Genomic DNA, 19,008 nt, shown 5'->3' on the forward strand with positions numbered 1-19,008 from the left:
AGATCATTCATCACGATATCTCAAATACCGCTTGATGTGAAAAGATAAAATTAGGCAGAGAGGTAGTTAATGGATAGTAGAGGTCCGCTAAGAACAGGTTTTGTGAGAGGACCGGATCAGAGGTCAAAGGGCGGAAGAAGTCGCGAGCGTCCGCTAGTTGAATGTAAATAAGATCAAATAAAATAAGAATATGTCATCATCTTCATTATCAACGCATATTCGGCTCACTGAGTTACGAGTCTTCTCACAGAACGAGGGGGTACGCCCAATAGTCCACCACGCTCCCCATGCGGATTGGCAGACTTCACACACCTAGAGAATTAAGAAAATTCTCTGGTATGCAGGTTTCCTCACGCTGTTTTTCCTTCGTCGTTTGAGACACGTGATATTTAATTTCTTAGAATGCACATAACTGAAAAGTTGGAGAAGCATGAAAAGTTGGAGGGCCCCGGACTAGATTCGAACTTCAAACCTACGCCCTCCGTAGTCGGGGGCACAGGTCATATCTACTGGGCTATATTTAACTTTTGCCCAATCTAGGATAGGATCTATATACTTTTATCTTACTTACATAGAATAAAACTATAGCAGGTCTTTCTTTACATTGAACATTGAAAATATTTAGGAGAGAATTACAATCCATACTGAAGACATGTTTTCTGTAACTGAAGCCAAAAGTATATTCGTTTTAATTTTTCGTCTGTCTGTCTGGCCAGGTTTTTGTTGACCAGGCATCACTTTATAATACAAAGGTTATAGGATAAGTACTTTTTGTCGCAAAAATTAAATCAGAAGGGGGTGAAATAGGGGTTGATAGTTTGTATGGAAAGACTTTTCAAGATTGATATTATTCGGTTTATTCTGTTTTGTTAAACAGTGTGTTATTAAAAAAATTAATTAAACATATAAAAAACCCGACTGCATAGAGTATAAAAAAAACTGAAAAGAAAAAAAACAAGCTCAGTCCAGAAGTGTAGAAAACAATTAGAAAACAGTCGGTACCTATTAAATAATGTAGAAGAACATCATTCTATCCAGACGTCAGCATCCAACGGCTGGAGCCGCTGGATGCTGACGGCTCGAGACCGTTGTGCTTGGAGGTCTATGCAAGAGGCCTATGTCCAACAGTGGACGTCTATCGGCTGATAAGGTAAGCTTCCTGTTGTTTGTTTATGATATGTCTATATATATATATATGAAAATTTTTCATAAAATCTTAACAAACTTGACAGATAGAAATGTCATACACCACGAACCGAACCCGCTTGATATCCTCGGTCCACCTAGTGAGGGGTCGACCAACACTGCGCTTTCCGGTGCGGGGTCGTCATTCCAGCACCTAGAGATCCCAACGTCCATCGGCTCTTCGAAATATGTGGCCTGCCCATTGCCACTTCAGCTTCGCGACTCGATGAGCTATGCCAGTGACTTTGGTTCCTCATTCCTGATTCGATCACGCTGAGAAATTCCAAGCATAGCTCGCTCCATCGCCCTCTGAGTGACTTTCAGCCTTCTATTAAGGGCCAGTCAGCGACCAAGTCTCGGATCCGTAAGTCATCACTGGCAACACGCACTGTTCGAAGACTTTCGTCTCCAAGCAATGAAGAATTTCGGACGAAAAGATGTCGCGGATTTGCCTGAACGTTAACTAGCCGAGCTGAAATTCCTAGGTACATACCTATATTCGTCTACAATTTCGAGCTCAGAGTCCTCAACAATAACTGAGTGGAGCCGTTCATGAACTTTAGTCATGATATTCGTCTTGCTCATGTTAATTTTTGGGCCCACGCGTTGATAAACTCTGCTGAGGTCGTTGAGCATGGTAGTAAGGTCATCCAGAGTCTCTGCCATAATGACTACATCGTCGGCAAACCGTAGTTTAGTGATGTACTCATCATTGATGTTGATGCCAAATCCGTTTAGGTCCAGAAGCTTAAAGACATCTTCCAATGCAGCGGTAAATAGTTTTGGGGAGATTACATCTCCCTGCCGCACTCATCGCTGCAACTTCTCGTACTACTCTTCGGTATTCTGTATAACCTGCCGCAGCGTATGGATGTGGTCTATGGTACTAAAGCCTGCTCGGAAACCGGCTTGTTCGGGAAGCTGGAAGTCGTCAAACCTGCGGGAGAGACGATTCGTCCGACGAGGCTCTCGCGACCGACTAATGACGGTATAACCATTTTCAACTGGCTGGATTTTATAAATGGCACAGGCCGGTGTCGGGCAGCAGCGACACCGGTGCGGAAATCTCCAGACTTGCAAATGACCAACCGCATGCCCAGCGTGGTAATTTTATGGGCAGTAACCTATACATATAGCCAATACACAACAGCCCTAGTTCGCGGTAGCCCCGCTATTCCCGGCTCTGGCAGCGGTTGTGGTTACGGCGGGGCAAGGGGTGTCAAGATCAAAAATCTCCGGGGGAGATTCTGCTGCCAACGCCGACGACTAGACCTGGCAAAGTTTAATGCACGTACTTTAGGGACGAAGAAAAATCAGGAAGATCAAGTATTATTCTTTTATTTATTGCGTTTTGATACCTGAGTTGCGTAGTCTATTTTGTTACGCTACTTTCATAAAGAGAAGAATTTTTAATTTTACAGTTTTTTAAAATAAATTAAAACTTTGTAAAAATTTTCATTATTTTGAAGTTTGATGTAATTTGCCAAGTCAGTGTCATGTTTTAATTAGAGCCGTTTCTGAAAGAACCACACCAATTTTGTAATTTAAACGGCTTCAATTAAACACGACACTGGCTTGGCCTTCAAACTGATCAGAAGGCATCTCATACGAAAAAAAAACATACATACAGCCTAACGTAGAACCTCCTCCTTTTTGGAAGTCGGTTAAAAACGAAATTTCATGGTCGTTTTCATTCTATTATCCTTTGACAACTATATATAATATGTATCTAAGCTATTATCTATATAGCTAAGTTTTCATCACATTCTACTCTACGGTTTTCATCATGTTTTCACTTTGACTGTAATGGTCGAAGTGTTTTCATCACAGTTTTCATCATTGAGCTGTAATTCTGTATCCATTTCCGACTGACTTTCAGAATAAGATTCATTCAATGTATTCTGTGGTTCATAGTTTCAGACCAATTTTATCGCACTCATAGTTACGAACAAAATTGTCTGTCATTTTCTAAGGAAAACAAGCTTAGATTTCGTATATATCTTATACTAAACTAGTAGTTTTTGTCCGTTTTTTACACAATTCAATTACACAAAAAGGTATTTTTACGGAGCCCTTTAACTGACGAACACGATTACATCTATTTAACATCGATTCTATAGAGACAGTTTTTATAATCACATTAGATCGTTGATCATATACTTTGACAGAAAAGATACGATAGCGAGGCAGGTCCTATACAATAATTGGTCTGAGTTCATAGTTAATACAATATCTATGGTTTGTGGAGTCAGGCGTTACTGCACAGATTCATTTATAGATACTTGTCATACGCAATATCTAATAATCTGTGCTTGTCATCAAAGAATTTAAATACTCAAATGAACTTGTCAATCTTTTGTCAATACTTGGCTTGGCCTAAAGACTTCATTTGTCGTCTGTGCTTAGAGACTTCATTTGACGTTTGTGGTTTAGTTATATTATTCTGTTGGCTTACAATCTACCAAAGACTCAAAGAGTAAATTATTAAATCAGTCTTCAGTCTACTCTAACCTACAAAAAGTCAGGTAAATTGAAAATTTTGCCGTTTGTGAGGTAAATGCTATCCTATAAATTATTGATTGATTGATTGAATTGATTAATATAATTTGCTTATTATTAATTATTTTCCTATTACATATTTGTTGTTTGCATATTGTAGTTCAAATGGCAAGTTTTATAATGTCTTAGATTTTCAATTTAATCATCATAAAACATAGGATGGGTCTCGTCAGTCGACATAGATACGTCTACTCGTACTCGTCAAATTCGGCGACTGTTACTATGCCAAAGTTGGCGTAGTCGCTTCAGTCTACTTCCAACCAATGTGAGAGAGCCCTTGAGCCCTTGCCTCCCAACCGCGTTAAGCCCTTGCCTCCCTCCGGCGTTAGACGGTATTTATAAGGCAGAATGCATAACTGACAGTCTAGAACCCCAATGTACTTCAAGCATCTCTTCCCTCGAACCATTGAGAACTTCCTTCTCTTCTCTCTCTCCCCCGGGTGGAGATAAGATTACCCCTATGACTTGCGATGCAATTTGTTCGGTTATCAAATGTGTATACAAAAAGAACACCCCAGGTAATGACTATTACTAGGAAAGTTGATGATTTTTGAAGTATTGTTTTAACTTAGTTTAACCACCAGTCTAGTTCCATAAAATGTACACAAAAACATGTGCACATTAAGAGATGAGTTACTCCACCTCTTAAACTCTGAGACAGGTACAGCTTCTGGCCAGGCCATAGATTGCTATGTGTAATGGGTCGAGCTGCCTTAGCCTATTGTTCCACTGTCTTTCATTGGCCATGCAAGAGCCGCCTGTACCTGGCATTTGCATTTTATTTTGTCTATTCAGAATAATGGTGTCTAAACTGGGTGTTCATACTATTTAGTGACAAAAATGCTTGACATCAATTGGATTGGCTTTCATCTTCACACAAGAAATAATATCTATTATCTTGTGATAAGGAATATTGTAAAGAATCATGATTGATAATCAAAAGAGCAAATGTTGATTTTATTGCTTCCCTTTCTCGGCATAACCTGTCATCCGAACCGGCCAGAGAGTCTACAAATAGGCAAACCTGACATTTCACCAGTACTTGCAAATTAAATAAACCAATTTCAAGTTTCAATTTAAAATATATGTAAGAGAAACTAGCACTGACCAGTATTGTACAGAAGTCCAAAGTAAGGTATTATGGCGCTTGCCTATTTATCCAGTTGTATTCTATCCCTTGCACTGATACAATACTAACTTAACTTCCAGTATATGCAGAGTGTGTATGTACCGAAGCACAGATATCCCCTTTGCATTTCATTCAATGCTAGCAACCACTAACTGTAATATACCTAATTTGAATCCAATAGGTAATTAAAGTATGGACTCAATGCCAAGCAGTGATCTGGACGACAGCAGCGATGAGAGCAGTATGCATGACAACCACAACCCGGGCTTGCCTCCAGAAAAGTGCCCGATATGTCTTGGGCCATTAAGAGCCAAAGCTTTCACAGACACCTGCCGTCACGAGTTTTGTTTTGTATGTCTATTAACTTGGACTAAGGTAAGTTCTAATTTTAGATAATTGTTTCAAAATTAAGTTTTGTAAATTTGAGAAAAACTAAAACTAAACTGTTTATTTATACACAATACAGAAATAACATATTTGTTTTCTATTTTAGGTCAAATCAGTGTGTCCTCTGTGCAAACAGAATTTTGGGTCAATTATTCACAGCATCCAATCCAATGATGAGTGTGAAGAGTATTCTGTGGAGACGCGGCATGTAGAGGAACTGTCCGAGTGGATCGATATTCACAGCGTTATTACAACTGCAAGGCTTAGATACAGGTGTGTAGTTTTAAAATCAGACTGAAACTTATTATCTCTAATTAATCTCTAATTTTTGAAAATTCTTTTATCAATAGAAAGATACAAGAACTATGCTGGTGGTGAGCAAGTTATTCAAAGAATTCAAAAAATAAAGACTTAAAATCCATAAAGCCCCAGGTTATGAACTCATAAAATATCTTAACTACCAACCATTTTATTTACCAATTAATAATAATAAAAACCTTTGGGATTAATTTTCTTAGCACAGCTTTATAACGCTGTCATCTATAGAAACTTTCCACCACAATGGAAAATGGTAGAAATAATTCTAGTTCCAAAGACAGATGTTAATAAACAAAACATCTCTCTCAGGTCGAACGTTTTTACGCATTGAATCATGAATCAAATAACAGTTTCATACCTCCCATTAGTTTATTTTTTTAACCACTCATTTTGAATATCTAAATTCTAAAAACACTTTGTAGTTGTAATTTTCATATTGTTGTAAAAAGGATTTTACTGTCCCTGTCTTCCTTATTCTTACTTGCACCCAACCCAACTCTATTAGTCTGTGCGCCTGCCATAAATTGTTAATGAAAACATACCAAAAGCGTATTCAATTCATAGCAAACATCCACATCAACTTGCAAGGAACCTAATGATAAAGAAACCGGGAACAACTTTTAAAAGGCCACAAGATGTCATGAAATAGACAATAAATTATTATATTGCACCTAAAACGCCTTCTAAAATAAATACTTGATATCAAGCCCAAAGTCTCAAGACATATTGCAGGAATAATGTGAGACTAAAAAAATAAATACAATACAGTCTGTACTATCTGGGAACATTGCATATTCCAAAGATTTTTTCAAATTGGTTTAGCAGTTTCAGAGCCTACACAAAGCAAACAAACAATCAAATCATATTAGTATAGATTAACATGACACTGGCTTAGCACCAACTTCAAACTGTAGAAAATATTAAAATTTTATTTTTCGCTACTTTGTCAGTATGTTTGTTTTTGAAGTCGTATCGTATCGTTTGTTGTATTTAAAAATTATAATTTTAAATTTTCAGTGCAAACAATAAGTGAAAAAAAATGAATTCATATGAAATTCACCCAAACATCCCCCACATCCGTTCTTGTTCATAACACACTACACTAGAAACACCATTATACTCAATAATTAATATATCACTATTTTCAGGGTAGTAATTTTTTTTATAAATTTATATAGAGCTAAATTTGAGGTAAGTCATCATCATCATCATACATAATCTTTTCACAGTTTTTTCGTTATTTGAAAAGGGGTAATCAAGTCTACCACTTTCTCCTAAACCACAATATTAAATTGAACATTTTTGTTTAAGAAATATGCTGATTCGCGTGCCATCTACAGTATCCAGACACTCCACCGCCGGCCCGACGCGCAGCCCCTCTCGCGCGTCTGTTTCGGATTACCAGGAGACCACCACCCAACCGCCCACTGACAGTGTCGCATTCAACTCTTTGATATCGCTAACACAGTGCAATTCCTCCGAAGCTACGGTGTCAGACGAGCTCTCGAGTCAAGACGCGCGCGCTGCGTCCGACCCCGACAGCGAAAGTGACGGGCCGGCGACGGAGCCCGAGGGAACGCCAAAGTGCCCCTGAGCGGAGCGTGCGATGTACACGGTTGGGCCGCGACAGTAAGGCCTATTAGTTCGGACTACGTATTTTAGTCGAGTACAAACGATTTTTGGGCGATAAATCCAAAAATTGTTCCTACTCGACTAAAATACTATTTTTTTTTTCGTGTTGAGTAAGATGGCTCCATGTGGGACCACTACGGCGTCAGCGGGGAGTTTGGGCGAGCGCAGAAGAAGTTAAGGGCATCTTCTATGAGACTCGGACCTCGGCTTAGAGAACTTTACTTAGACTTATTCGGAAGGTATAACTGTGACCTAAGTGGATCAGTCCGGACGCCCCCGAGATCGTGAGTTAGAAGCTTGTGATTGTGTTGCCCGGGAAGCATTGTCGGCTGTCATGTCATCGTCTGGATCGTAATAGTCTAGTCAACAAGTGCCTTATTGGTAAAAATTTTTAACAGTCTCGGAAAAATATGGTTGAGGGCTCATTCGATTCGGGATCGCATCTAGAAAGTTTTTGAAAAAGTTTAAGACCCGCTCGAAAAAATTGCAAAAGTTTTTAACAAATTAGTAAACAAAAAAAAGGGTTTTAGTTTTTTGGGTATATCTCGCAAACTATTTGAGATATTTAAATTTTGAAAAAAGAGATTTTGAAGAAAATTAAATATTGAAATAAATTATCTTATAAATAATCTATTTGTTTATAACAATTTTATAAACAAAAAGAGATAAAATTTATAAAAAAAAATTTTTAGGTAGCTTTTATCAATAGAAAAACGAATGATTATCGATATTGAAAAACAAAAAAAATTGTAACATTTATTTAAATATTTAATTTTCCGCCTGGGTAATTTGTTAATAACAAAAGCGAAAATTATCAATTTTTTAATTTACTCGACGGAAATCCTTTCTTTAATCTTTGAAGAATAAAAAATTTGAGATTTCCGGTTTAACAATTACGCAACTTGCAATGTTAATAGCCCAGTCGGAAAAAATTGTTAATTAATTATTGGATAACTTTTTATAAAGTCGCGATAATTTTTTTTCTACGCCATTTCATTCTTTCATTTGTTCTGTATATGTCTGATTTTTTTCAAATTTTAATATGTTTAAATAATATTTTTCATTAAAGCGCTCCAAGGGGGCGTGGCTTGCGGAAACGCGAGTACCCGTTTTCGGGCGTATTTTCAGCTCCCTGTAAAAATTTTTAATATTGGTCCTACAATTTCGGGAGTCGGATTTTTTTAGTTGTTTTAGTTGGAAATTTCCTCCTCTTTTTGAATCTTTTTTCAAAATTTAAATAACTCAAATAGTTTTCGAGATATACCCAAAAAACTAAAACCTTTTTTTTGTTTACTAATTTGTTAATAACTTTTAAAATTTTTTCGAGCGTGTCTTGAAATTTTTTAAAACTTTCTAGATGCGATCCCGAATCGAATGAGCCCTCAACCATATTTTTCCGAGACTGTTAAAAAGTTTTGACCAATAAGCCACTTGTTGACTAGACTATAAAGGACGTTTTTGGGACGCCTCTGCTTGAAGTTAGCGTTAAGGTTGGGAGTGTAGTTGCAGACCTCAACCACTAGTTGGTTGGGATGGATGGCAGCTCTGAAAGTAAATCTTAGTCTCTATGGAGGTCGTTATTGCGTACAAACCACGGTGCGCCCGTGATTTGTCGCAGAAACCGGTTTTGCCGATGTTTGAAGCCGCCTAAGAGTCGTTTTGGGACGGTAGGCAAACACTACACTAGCGTAGGTTAAGATCGGACGGCTAAAATACTAAAGTAGTCTGTACGGCCTATTAGAGACAATTCAATATTTATATGGCCATTTATGTGCTACTAGCGGATGCCCGTGACTTCGTCCGTGTGAATCTTATTTATCATATATTTTGTTTGAAGTTGTTATTTGTAAGACAGCAAGTGTCTAAAAGTCATTAATATTTTCTTACTGTGATCAAGATTGTATTTAGTATTTTGTTTTTTGAGATTGTTTTTAGTAAATGTAAATAAGTTACTAATATTTTCTTACTGTGATCAAAATTGCATTTAGTATTTTGTTTTTTGAGATTGTTTTTAGTAAATGTAAATAAATTACTAATATTTTCTTACTGTGATTAAAGATTGTATTTAGTATTTTGTTTTTGGAGAATGATTTTAGTAAGACAGAAAGTGTCTAATAAGTATAATAATATATAACATAGCCAATAATTTTAATTGGGCTTAGTTTTATCATAATATTATAAGATAATGGCGATAAAAATTACTCGAAAACATAAAATTAAAGTTACATATAAGTAATAATGTATGACCTGCCCAAAAAAGAAACCTCGTTTTCAGTTTTAGAAAAAAAAATAGAAACTAAAATATAATATATATAATAAATAGATTTCAATAACTTGTGGCGCTCCAATCCAGGGTTTATTATATTTCGTCAGGCTTTTATTACTTACATAAAAACGACTGAAACTGTTTGAAAAATTGATCTATTTACTTAATTTTATAATTTGATAATCATCAAATAGACGACTGATTAGTGTTACATAATTACTAGATTAGATAATGATATTTGATTTTGTTGTCTACAACTAATTGACTTTTTTTTAAAGTTGCAGGGTTATTATAACATAAACTGAACTTACTAGTAAGATTATGTCTAGAGTAAGATATATTGAGATATACAGTGTAAACTCCATTTAAAGTCACTCGATTAAACTCGCTAAACTTTCTATGATTAATTATTGTATTAGTTAGCCAAGACAAGGCAATTCGATATTCGGTGTCTTAAATCACCTTCTTGAAATTTTGAAATACCCCCGTAGGTCATATAATTAACTAAAATAATGACTATTATGCCAAAAATTCTTACCACCATGACAGAAAAGTTTAAATGATGGTGCAGTAAGTGACCTGGATCAAAGAATATTATTTACTTACTGGATTTCTGGCTTTGAAACCAGTTATTACAGAATCCACGTAAATTGTTCTCCGTTTTGTGGATAGATAATCGTCTATTACCTTTTGTCTACGCATCCATAACTTGCCCTTTTGTTCTGCCGTCTGCCGTCTAGTTTCATAATATTTGTAAATTATTATTTTTATACCTCAAAGGGTTTTCCGAAGGATATTTTTTGATATAAAAAACTTTAAAATGTTACCTGTTTAGCTCTAAGAGCAAAATAAGACTGATATTATTATAGTTTAGATATCTTGCATAAAATGATACACAATTTTTTTTTAAATATTTGATGTAAGTAAAGTAAGTTTTTTTATTTATATAAATGAAAAAAAATAATAGCACACATATTAATACATATAAATAAAGTTTCGATAAAAAGAAGAACTTTCTTGCACTTGCATAAGCTCAGATTTCTAAAAAGTTTTTTTTTTATATTTCGTAATACTTATAAAGACGACTGATTAATTTAACTGATTGATAGATTGATTTACCTATTTTATAATTTGATCATCATCAAATAGAAGACTTATTACTGTTACTAATTATTAGATTATTATAATATAAACTTATCTTACTAGTGAGTGTTATTACATTTGTCTAGCAAAACAGACAAACAATGTAGTTAAAATAACCATCATAACTTTACTTACATTACATAAACAAAACATAGACAACAGACTCAAAAACAAATACACATGTAACAGTGAGATTATATCTAAGATACATTTAGTATATGATGTTCCTACTATGTGATGTGTACAAACACTCAATGTTTAGAAACAATCTTGAGTGTTTGTGCACATAATGTATGAGAAAAGGTTGCAAAGCACAGCTTTCTGTGGTTAATTATTGTATTACTTAGCCAAGACAAGGCGATTCGATAGTCGGTGTCTTAAATCACATAACGTTTAATAAGAACTACAAGATAAAATTTAAAATTTTTAAAAAATCCCATAGGTCATAAAATTACAACTATAATAACGACTTTTACGCCAGAAATTCTTTCCATCATAACAGAAAAGTTTAAGCAGTTAGTTACCTAGATGAACAATAGTAGATTGTTATACAAGGGGCTAAAAAGACTCATTATATACGAGGTATTTTTAGGGCCCGAGACGTAGGCGAGGGCCGCCTAAATAGAAACCGAGTTTATAATGGGTTTAGCCCCACGTGTTACACTCTGCTTTTCACTACGATTGCGAGAAAATAAAATAGTTTAGTTCAATATTCAATGATTTATTTTAATTGAAAATTAAATGTACAAAGTCTACAATTTTGGACATTAAGGGAGATGCTTTTACCCGGTAACACATATGAGTATGTGAGGTAAACGTGGGAGATAACATTTTAAAAAACTCCTTTCGTAAATGAATCCATTCGTTGTTGTTTTCTTGTTTTTTTCTTTTTTCATTCTTTTCATTTATTAAATTTTTCGTAGGTAAGTATTTAAGTAAATGCGTCTGGACTTTGATGGTAATATATTGAAAATTTCATCCATCTCCAAATTAGGATCAAAATTCTCACTAGATGAAGACAACAATAACAATTAATGTTGAAAAATTTGTAAGTTACGGTCACAAATTTACAATTATTTTCTGAAAAAAAAATCAAGTGTGTATTATTCACGCCAATTGTTTTTTAAATTCTCGCTTTTTAATTTAATTTTTTTCACTTGAGAAAAAGGCAAAGGTATTACCGTAAAGGATGTCCCATGTCTTCAAATCTCGCTCTATTCGCAACTCAATAAAAATTAAATAAAAAATGAACGCATTCCACAGAAAAGAACGCTGCATTTCATTCCAATTTAAAGTTTTTTATTTATTTTTCATAACAATCAGGGCCCTACTTAGAATGATTCTATTTTCGAATAAAACCTCCTTCGTTTTATAGTAGGCTAGTATTTGGCTAGTACTCGTAACAGACTAGAATAAAAAAAACAAAATTACTTTAGCCTCTAGAGGCTAAAATGCTTGTTTAGCCCTGCTGTGGAGTGGTAATATAACAGTGTTTTTGAGCAAGAGTAGTGAAAAATTATTTACTGGCTTTTGGCTTTGAAATCTCAGTTTTTATTACAAAGTCCATGCGTAAATTGATCTTTGTGTAAGGTAATATTCGTCTATTACTTTCTCTGTTTTCTGTTTCTTTCAATGAATTTTGTTGATAAAACTCTTTTATTCTTATACACTTTTTTCTATCGAAGACAATTTGTACAAGTCTTTAATAAAACTATTTTTAAATCTACAATGCTTGTTTTTAATAAAACTCAATTATTATATCAGTTATGAGATATATTTAAGATATTCCTACTGTATGATGTGTACAAACACTGTGTTTAGAAACAATGTGAGTGTTTCTATAGGTATTTAAGGAAAAAAGTACAGTATTTTTGCTGTAATTAATTATTGTAAACAAAAAAAAACATATTACATAATAATAAAAACATATTACATAATAAAAATATATTATACTAGCGGATGCCCGCGACTTCGTACGCGTGAAACTCGATGTAAACTTTCAAATACCTCTACCCTACCCTACCCCCACCCTACCCTACCCCCACCCTACCCTACCCCTACCCTACCCTACCCGTACCCTACCTCTACCCCTACCCTACCTCTTCCCTACACCTACCCTACCCGTACCCTACCCTACCTCTACCTTACGTTGAAATTTTTCCTGAATTTTCTTTGCTATAAACCTCACGGAGCCTGAGACCTTTCCAACGAATGCAAAACCGTGGAAATCGAAAAAAAAGAAAAAATATAGCGTCAGGAAGGAAAACCCGACTTATTTTTATATAGTAGATTAAATATGGTTAGAGTTTGGGCAGACTTCACAATTACTTTAATTCACGTGAGTATTAAGAAGATTGTCATGTCTGCAAGTTTTATTAAGTCGTTTTACTTTCACCGTTTGAGACACATATTTAATTTCTTAATATGCACAAACTGAAAAGTTTGATGTGCATGCCCGGGACCGGATTCGAACCTACACCCTCCGAATCGAGGGCAGCGGTCATATCCACTGAGCTATCACGGCTCTGGGATCTAGTTCATTAGAACTCAACAATTCAACTCGGTTTATGCGAATAACAAACATTTAAATTAAACTTTCTTTATTTCAAAAGATAACAAGTAACATTCAGAGTCACATTAACTGATAAAAATTAATAAATTTAAGAAAAAAAAACAGTATGGAATTACATTTTTGGGCAGGAAGTCTTCCTTAGGTAGTTCTTGCCCGATGGCAAAGTCAACACATTCACTCCCTGCGGAAAAATCTTAGCCACTTGATCCTCCGGCACCGTGGGTAGCACCATACAATCATCACCCATCTAATAAAACATTAAGTACTCTTAAATAATATGTTAATTAAAGCAATAAAAATATCACGATATCCTTGGAAAAATTAAATTTATTTTTTGTTAAAGTTGAAAGTTTTTCAGCCCACGTTATTAACTATGGGCCGTAGTTGCTTTAGAATATTTCATATTTATAAAGTGTCTAGACTAGACTCTTGATCGTCCTATGTGCAACGAAAACGTGTAATTACCTTCCAATTTGCAGGTGTTGCTACTTTGGCCTTGTCAGTAAGCTGCAATGAATCTAATATACGTAGGATCTCACTGCAAAAAATATATATAGAATTTAATTAATTGAAAGGGATCATCATCATCAGGATCATGTCACTTTAATCACCATTATCATCCTATGCAAATAACCTATAATAGGCAGCAGGCCTTCCTTACTTATACTTGGAATTAAGGTCCATATCTACTACACACCTCCAAGCTGGGTTGGCAGGCTTACGGCTTAGCGGGATAATGCTTGAATCTATAACATTCTCCATGCGATGTTAATGATAACGTGACTGACTGCATGATCACAACCACTAACTTCCTTCCTATACTTAATATTAATAATATTATCTTGGACAATAATATTCGGCTTCTGATGCTATGTCAGATTTCTGGCGTAGCATCTGGTCGACATACCGAAGGCGATTGGATGAGCACTGTCAAGGTGAGTGTGCAATGGTTGCGATAACTATTACTACAGAAAATATAATTCGTGCAATTCGTCCGGTTTCAAACTGGAAATGCCCAGGACCACACGAATTACGTGGTATAATATATGGTTTCGTAGCGCCCATTTTATCTTGGCAGTGCAATTTCGAAATGCCATTAACACTAGATTGCTACCGACGTTTATAACAACTGGTGTCACGTTGCTAGTGCTACTACACAAATCTGAAAATACCTCAGATCCAAAAAACTACAGACCGATTGATTACATGCTTACCCACCATCTACAAGCTCTTTACAACCATTGTGACATCAAAAATAACAATGCATATAAATTCTGAGTATTCTACATCGACTGAACTGATCGGGATTAAACGAGGTATTTTCCAGATATCCATATTGATAGTTAGAATCCTCTATGGTTTTGCCTAGCCCTTAATCCTCTCAGAACCTACTCTACTGCGGGATTCAGAGCTAGGCTTTCGCCTTTGCAGGAGTGGTGAGCTCATATTTCACTTGCTCTACATGTTTGATGGTGTCATTCTTGAACTGTATGCATCAAAGCGTTCAGATCTATTATAGTATCGTTACTGAAGAATAATCAAACCTTTAGCAATGACATAAGGATGGAATTTGGTAATCTCAATAGCCCCCAAAGGCACTGGTTTAAATGGAAACAAATAAAAGGGAACAGTAATCACTCTTACTTACTCAAAATTGCGTCCAGTAGTAGCAGGATAAAGCAAAGAAAGTCTAAACTTTTTATTGGGATCAATGACATACACTGCTCGAGCTGTCAATGGTATCCCAGCAGCATCAAGCTCATCTTTGTCGACCATTCCCAATTTGTTAGCAATGATCCTATTTTTGTCTTCTATTATTGGGTATGGAAATACCTTATCATCAGAGAAACCTATGACAAGCAAAATTGAACATCTACACTAATATTATAAAGAGATAAAGTTTGTGTTGTGTGTGTGACATTGTGAGGTTGCAGTGGGTAATCTGCGAAACTACTGAACCAATTATGAATATTCTTTTAGCAAGTCACGTTATTTGTAAAAGTCTAGGACCAATAGGAGAGATATTTGCTTTCGAGAGTTTTGTTGTGTGCGCTGCATAATTTGTTATAGTTACGCAAAAATTATGTATGACGAAATGTCTAAGAATTCTAATAAAAAGTCTGGGACTGCTTAAGTCTATCTTTTAATGATATAACTATAATATAATATTTTTTTAGTAAGCAAATTTGTTCTAAATAATGAATTATGTGTGGAGGTGTTTAAAAACTATATTTTTAATTCTTACCCAAGTAAAAACAACATTTGTCACAATTATATTTAGAAATTTTTTACTACTCTTACTAATTTATTTATTTCCTTGCAAATATATATGTATTAAATTATTTTGAGACATATGAGCACTTTTATAACATATAAAAATGTAAATAAGTTATAGTTTTAAAAACTATAAAATAGTTTTAAATTGATTTAGTTAATTTCCAAAATAGCAATGTCACTTGACAACAGAAAAGCATGCAATACAGTCGTACATAACGTCTTTATGCTTACCTGCATAACTTTTTATGTCTGCACACCACTCTACATGAGACGAAACACTATCACATGATAATCCAATCACTTTAACATTGCGCTTAGCGAATTCAGGCATTAAATGCATCACCTTTGCAAGCTCTGTTGTACAAACTGGGGTGAAGTCAGAAGGATGAGAAAATAAAATACCCCACCTGTAATAAAACAAGACATGTTTTAGTACTTTTTAAAATCTCATCTAGGTAAAGTGAGTGACGTGACTAGTTTTTGTATGTTTTTAGCACAGAGTAACCAGAGTGAGTTTTGACGTGACAACGTCTTATAAATTGGTTTGCCGGGTGACACTTCAAGAAACTGCGTTACGCTCCGCTCACGTTATGCGCTCACAATGAGAGCGAGTGAGAGGCACGCGTCCCTTCCACTCGGGCATGGCTAGCCCGCCTAAGAGCGAGAGAGACAGACATAAAAAGTGAAAGGCACGCGTCCCTTCCACTCGAGCACAGTTAGCCCGCCTAAAAGCGAGAGAGACAGAGCGAGAGAGAGAGAGAGAGTGAGAGATAGAGGCATACACACCGGTTCAAATTATGAATATTCACATTAAAATTATTTTACCATTCAAAGTCGTTGTCACGTAAAACTTTCGCCCGTATACCGACTTTACAGGCAACCAATTTTTTTTACAAGTAAAGTGTGAAGCTAGTGCAAAAAAGAAACATCACAGGTCTGCTTAACAACTGCACAAACTTTTTTCATAATTTAACACTACCAACGATTACGTAAATTAATATGCTAATCAATAATTACCAATAAAAAATACTCCATCTTATTTCTTTATATTTTGGAAACGGTTTTTAAAATATTTTAAAACATAAGACGCCATTTTTCTTGAATAATATTGAAAATTACTGATGCGACGGTTCATGTCGTACTGACGAGATGTATTCGTTTTTTAATTTCATATTTGGAGCGACTAAGACAATGTTATGTTCCGTACGCTCCATTTATATTATTGATTAATCTGTGGTTTTTAGGTGATTTTATATAGATATGAGGAAAAGGTCCATTCTCCCACAGATATATTGAAATGCAACACATCTGGGAGATGACAGTAGTGTGGGTTTGATTCCCACTACAGAAAAATATCTGTTTATGAACATTAATTATGTTTTCCTGTGATTGGGTGTGTTTATACATTATATAAGTATTTATATGTAGTATATAATAAAATGAGCTAAATTACAGTTCATGTGCTGATACATGGTGTGGGTGACAGTGGCCTGAATAACATTCATAATATGTACTATTATCGTAAATCACAGCAAACTTTCAAAAGTGAAACAAACTGGCACCTGTACCATGCTACAGTGCATAAACTCCAGTGCCCACAACACAGGCTATACATACACTAACTTTAGGCCTAGATAGTGATGTGTGTATTGTTTAAATATATTTATTTATTATTATATTATACTTATTTAATATTTTAAACTATTAGATATGAGGAAAAGGTCCATTCTCCCACAGATATATTGAAATGCAACACATCTGGGAGATGATGATAATGAGACAAGTATATGGGATTCTTTAATAAGAAGTAACTTTGGATGATGATAATATAATTATTTTAAGTATTTGGTGGTTAGATTGAGCAAAGTGGGCGAGATTCTGCCAGAAAGAGGCCCCCACATAGTGAAGTAGAATAAGAAGAAGTATGATTTGGTAATTTATTACAAATATTCAAGAATACTCAGCTATTGAAATAATTAGAATGAAAAATGATTATTTTAACTGGAGTTGTTTGATAACTTGCACAGGTGGTAGATGTGTAAATATGATGTTCTTATTAAAAGGTGTAACGCTATGTAGGAAAGATGTATGTTGTTGATTTATGAACAATTGTTTTACACTTGGTCTATTGTCTGGCCGCTCAGAGTTAGCATTTCTGACAGGTTGTGATCGAAAGGGAAAAACATATTCAATCAAAATTTAATTTTGTCTCATCACTACAAAGATGAGACAAAATAATGGGGCAATTGTAATTGAATATGTTTGTCCCTTTTGATCACAACCTATCAGAAATGCAGACTCTGAGTGGCCAGAGTTTAATACTTGGTATTTATTATTACTACCCAAACATTTAGTTAGTTAAGGAATTCAAATTTGTTAATATTATAGTTAGTCGGTTAGTCAGTAAACCACTCATTCCATCCAGAGAAATAGGAAAATAAATCACACAAGAAAAGTTACATAAAATGCTATACATTATTGCAATAATCCTTAGTTTGACTGACTGGAGGACTGGACTTGTCTGGACTTTAATTCACTCCTAGGACTCCAAAGGTCTTATTAACTTAATTTAAATAATATAAGTTTTCTGTAATTAAATTAATGATGATGATTAAGGAAGTATGAGGGTAGGAAATAGGGGTACAAAATATGCAGGCTTAACCAATTATTGCTGACATTTAAAGATATTAAATGTCAGCAATAATATACCTAATATAATATACAGAATATTTGATAAGCATTCAATAGTGATGGTGAGAGCTGTGATATCGCAGTGGATATGACCTCTGCCTCTGATTGAGGAGGGTGTGGGTTTGAATCCGGTCTGGGGCATGCACCTCCAACTTTTCAGTTATGTGCATTTTAAGAAATTAAATATCACGTGTCTCGAACAGTGAAGGAAAAACATCGTGAGGAAACCTACATACCAGAGAATTTTCTTAATTCTCTGCATGTGTGAAGTCTGAAAATCCGCATTTGGCCAGCGTGGTGGACTATTGGCCTAACCCCTCTCATTGTGAGAGGAGACTCGAGCTTAGCAGTAAACTGAATATGAGTAGATAATGATGATGATAATGATGACTCAATAGTTTGGGTTCCTTAGATCACGTAAAAGAATAATTTGAATACTTACGAGTCACCAAGCCATCCATGAAAATCTATTTCCCCTTCAGTCGTGTTTGCTGTAAAGTTAGGGAAAAGGTCTCCGAGAAGCAACATCTTAGAAACAGCAAAAAAAAACACCACCAAAGGTAAATTCTTCACACAAATCACTAAATAAAATTAGTTTGCCACTACAGAATTACAGATGCCAACAAGCTGAAACAATAACTTTCAGGAATTTCATTAAACCTATGGAAAAGAAGTAAGAAACTTCAAACTTTCAATTTTCGAACTCATTTAAATTCTTTCTGACATTTATTTGAATTATCAAAATAAATAGATTGATCTGTGACAGTGACACTTTGTTTTCTTCTAATTAAATAAACTAGGTAGAGTTCTAGTATTTTAGCTTATTATTTTTAACCAACTTTAAAAAAA

The 19,008-nt window shown here is 35.0% G+C and overlaps 2 protein-coding genes across 3 annotated transcripts; one reads left to right on the forward strand and one right to left on the reverse strand.

Moving 5' to 3' along the window:
• The first annotated feature begins 3,569 nt into the window (after positions 1-3,569).
• On the forward strand, positions 3,570-12,348 carry LOC112048193 (E3 ubiquitin-protein ligase Topors). 2 transcript variants are annotated; one of them, XM_024085653.2, is made up of 4 exons: positions 3,570-3,710; positions 5,055-5,248; positions 5,367-5,533; positions 6,890-12,348. In XM_024085653.2, exons 2-4 carry the CDS (start codon positions 5,066-5,068, stop codon positions 7,170-7,172), a joined length of 633 nt encoding a protein of 210 aa, XP_023941421.2. In that variant the 5' UTR covers positions 3,570-3,710; positions 5,055-5,065; the 3' UTR covers positions 7,173-12,348. The 2 variants fall into 2 exon arrangements, with proteins under 2 accessions (XP_023941421.2, XP_023941414.2); XM_024085646.2 differs by having other exon boundaries at positions 3,615-3,738.
• Positions 12,349-13,202: 854 nt separating this feature from the next.
• LOC112048214 (peroxiredoxin-6) lies at positions 13,203-18,890 on the reverse strand. The gene is made up of 5 exons (XM_024085674.2): positions 18,602-18,890; positions 15,700-15,875; positions 14,840-15,041; positions 13,657-13,729; positions 13,203-13,438 (listed from the first exon to the last, which is right to left on the reverse strand). Exons 1-5 carry the CDS (start codon positions 18,685-18,687, stop codon positions 13,304-13,306), a joined length of 672 nt encoding a protein of 223 aa, XP_023941442.1. The 5' UTR covers positions 18,688-18,890; the 3' UTR covers positions 13,203-13,303.
• Between the last annotated feature and the right edge of the window lie 118 nt (positions 18,891-19,008).

The sequence above is a fragment of the Bicyclus anynana genome, chromosome Z (assembly GCF_947172395.1).
Source record: "Bicyclus anynana chromosome Z, ilBicAnyn1.1, whole genome shotgun sequence".
NCBI classification, from domain to species: domain Eukaryota; kingdom Metazoa; phylum Arthropoda; class Insecta; order Lepidoptera; family Nymphalidae; genus Bicyclus; species Bicyclus anynana.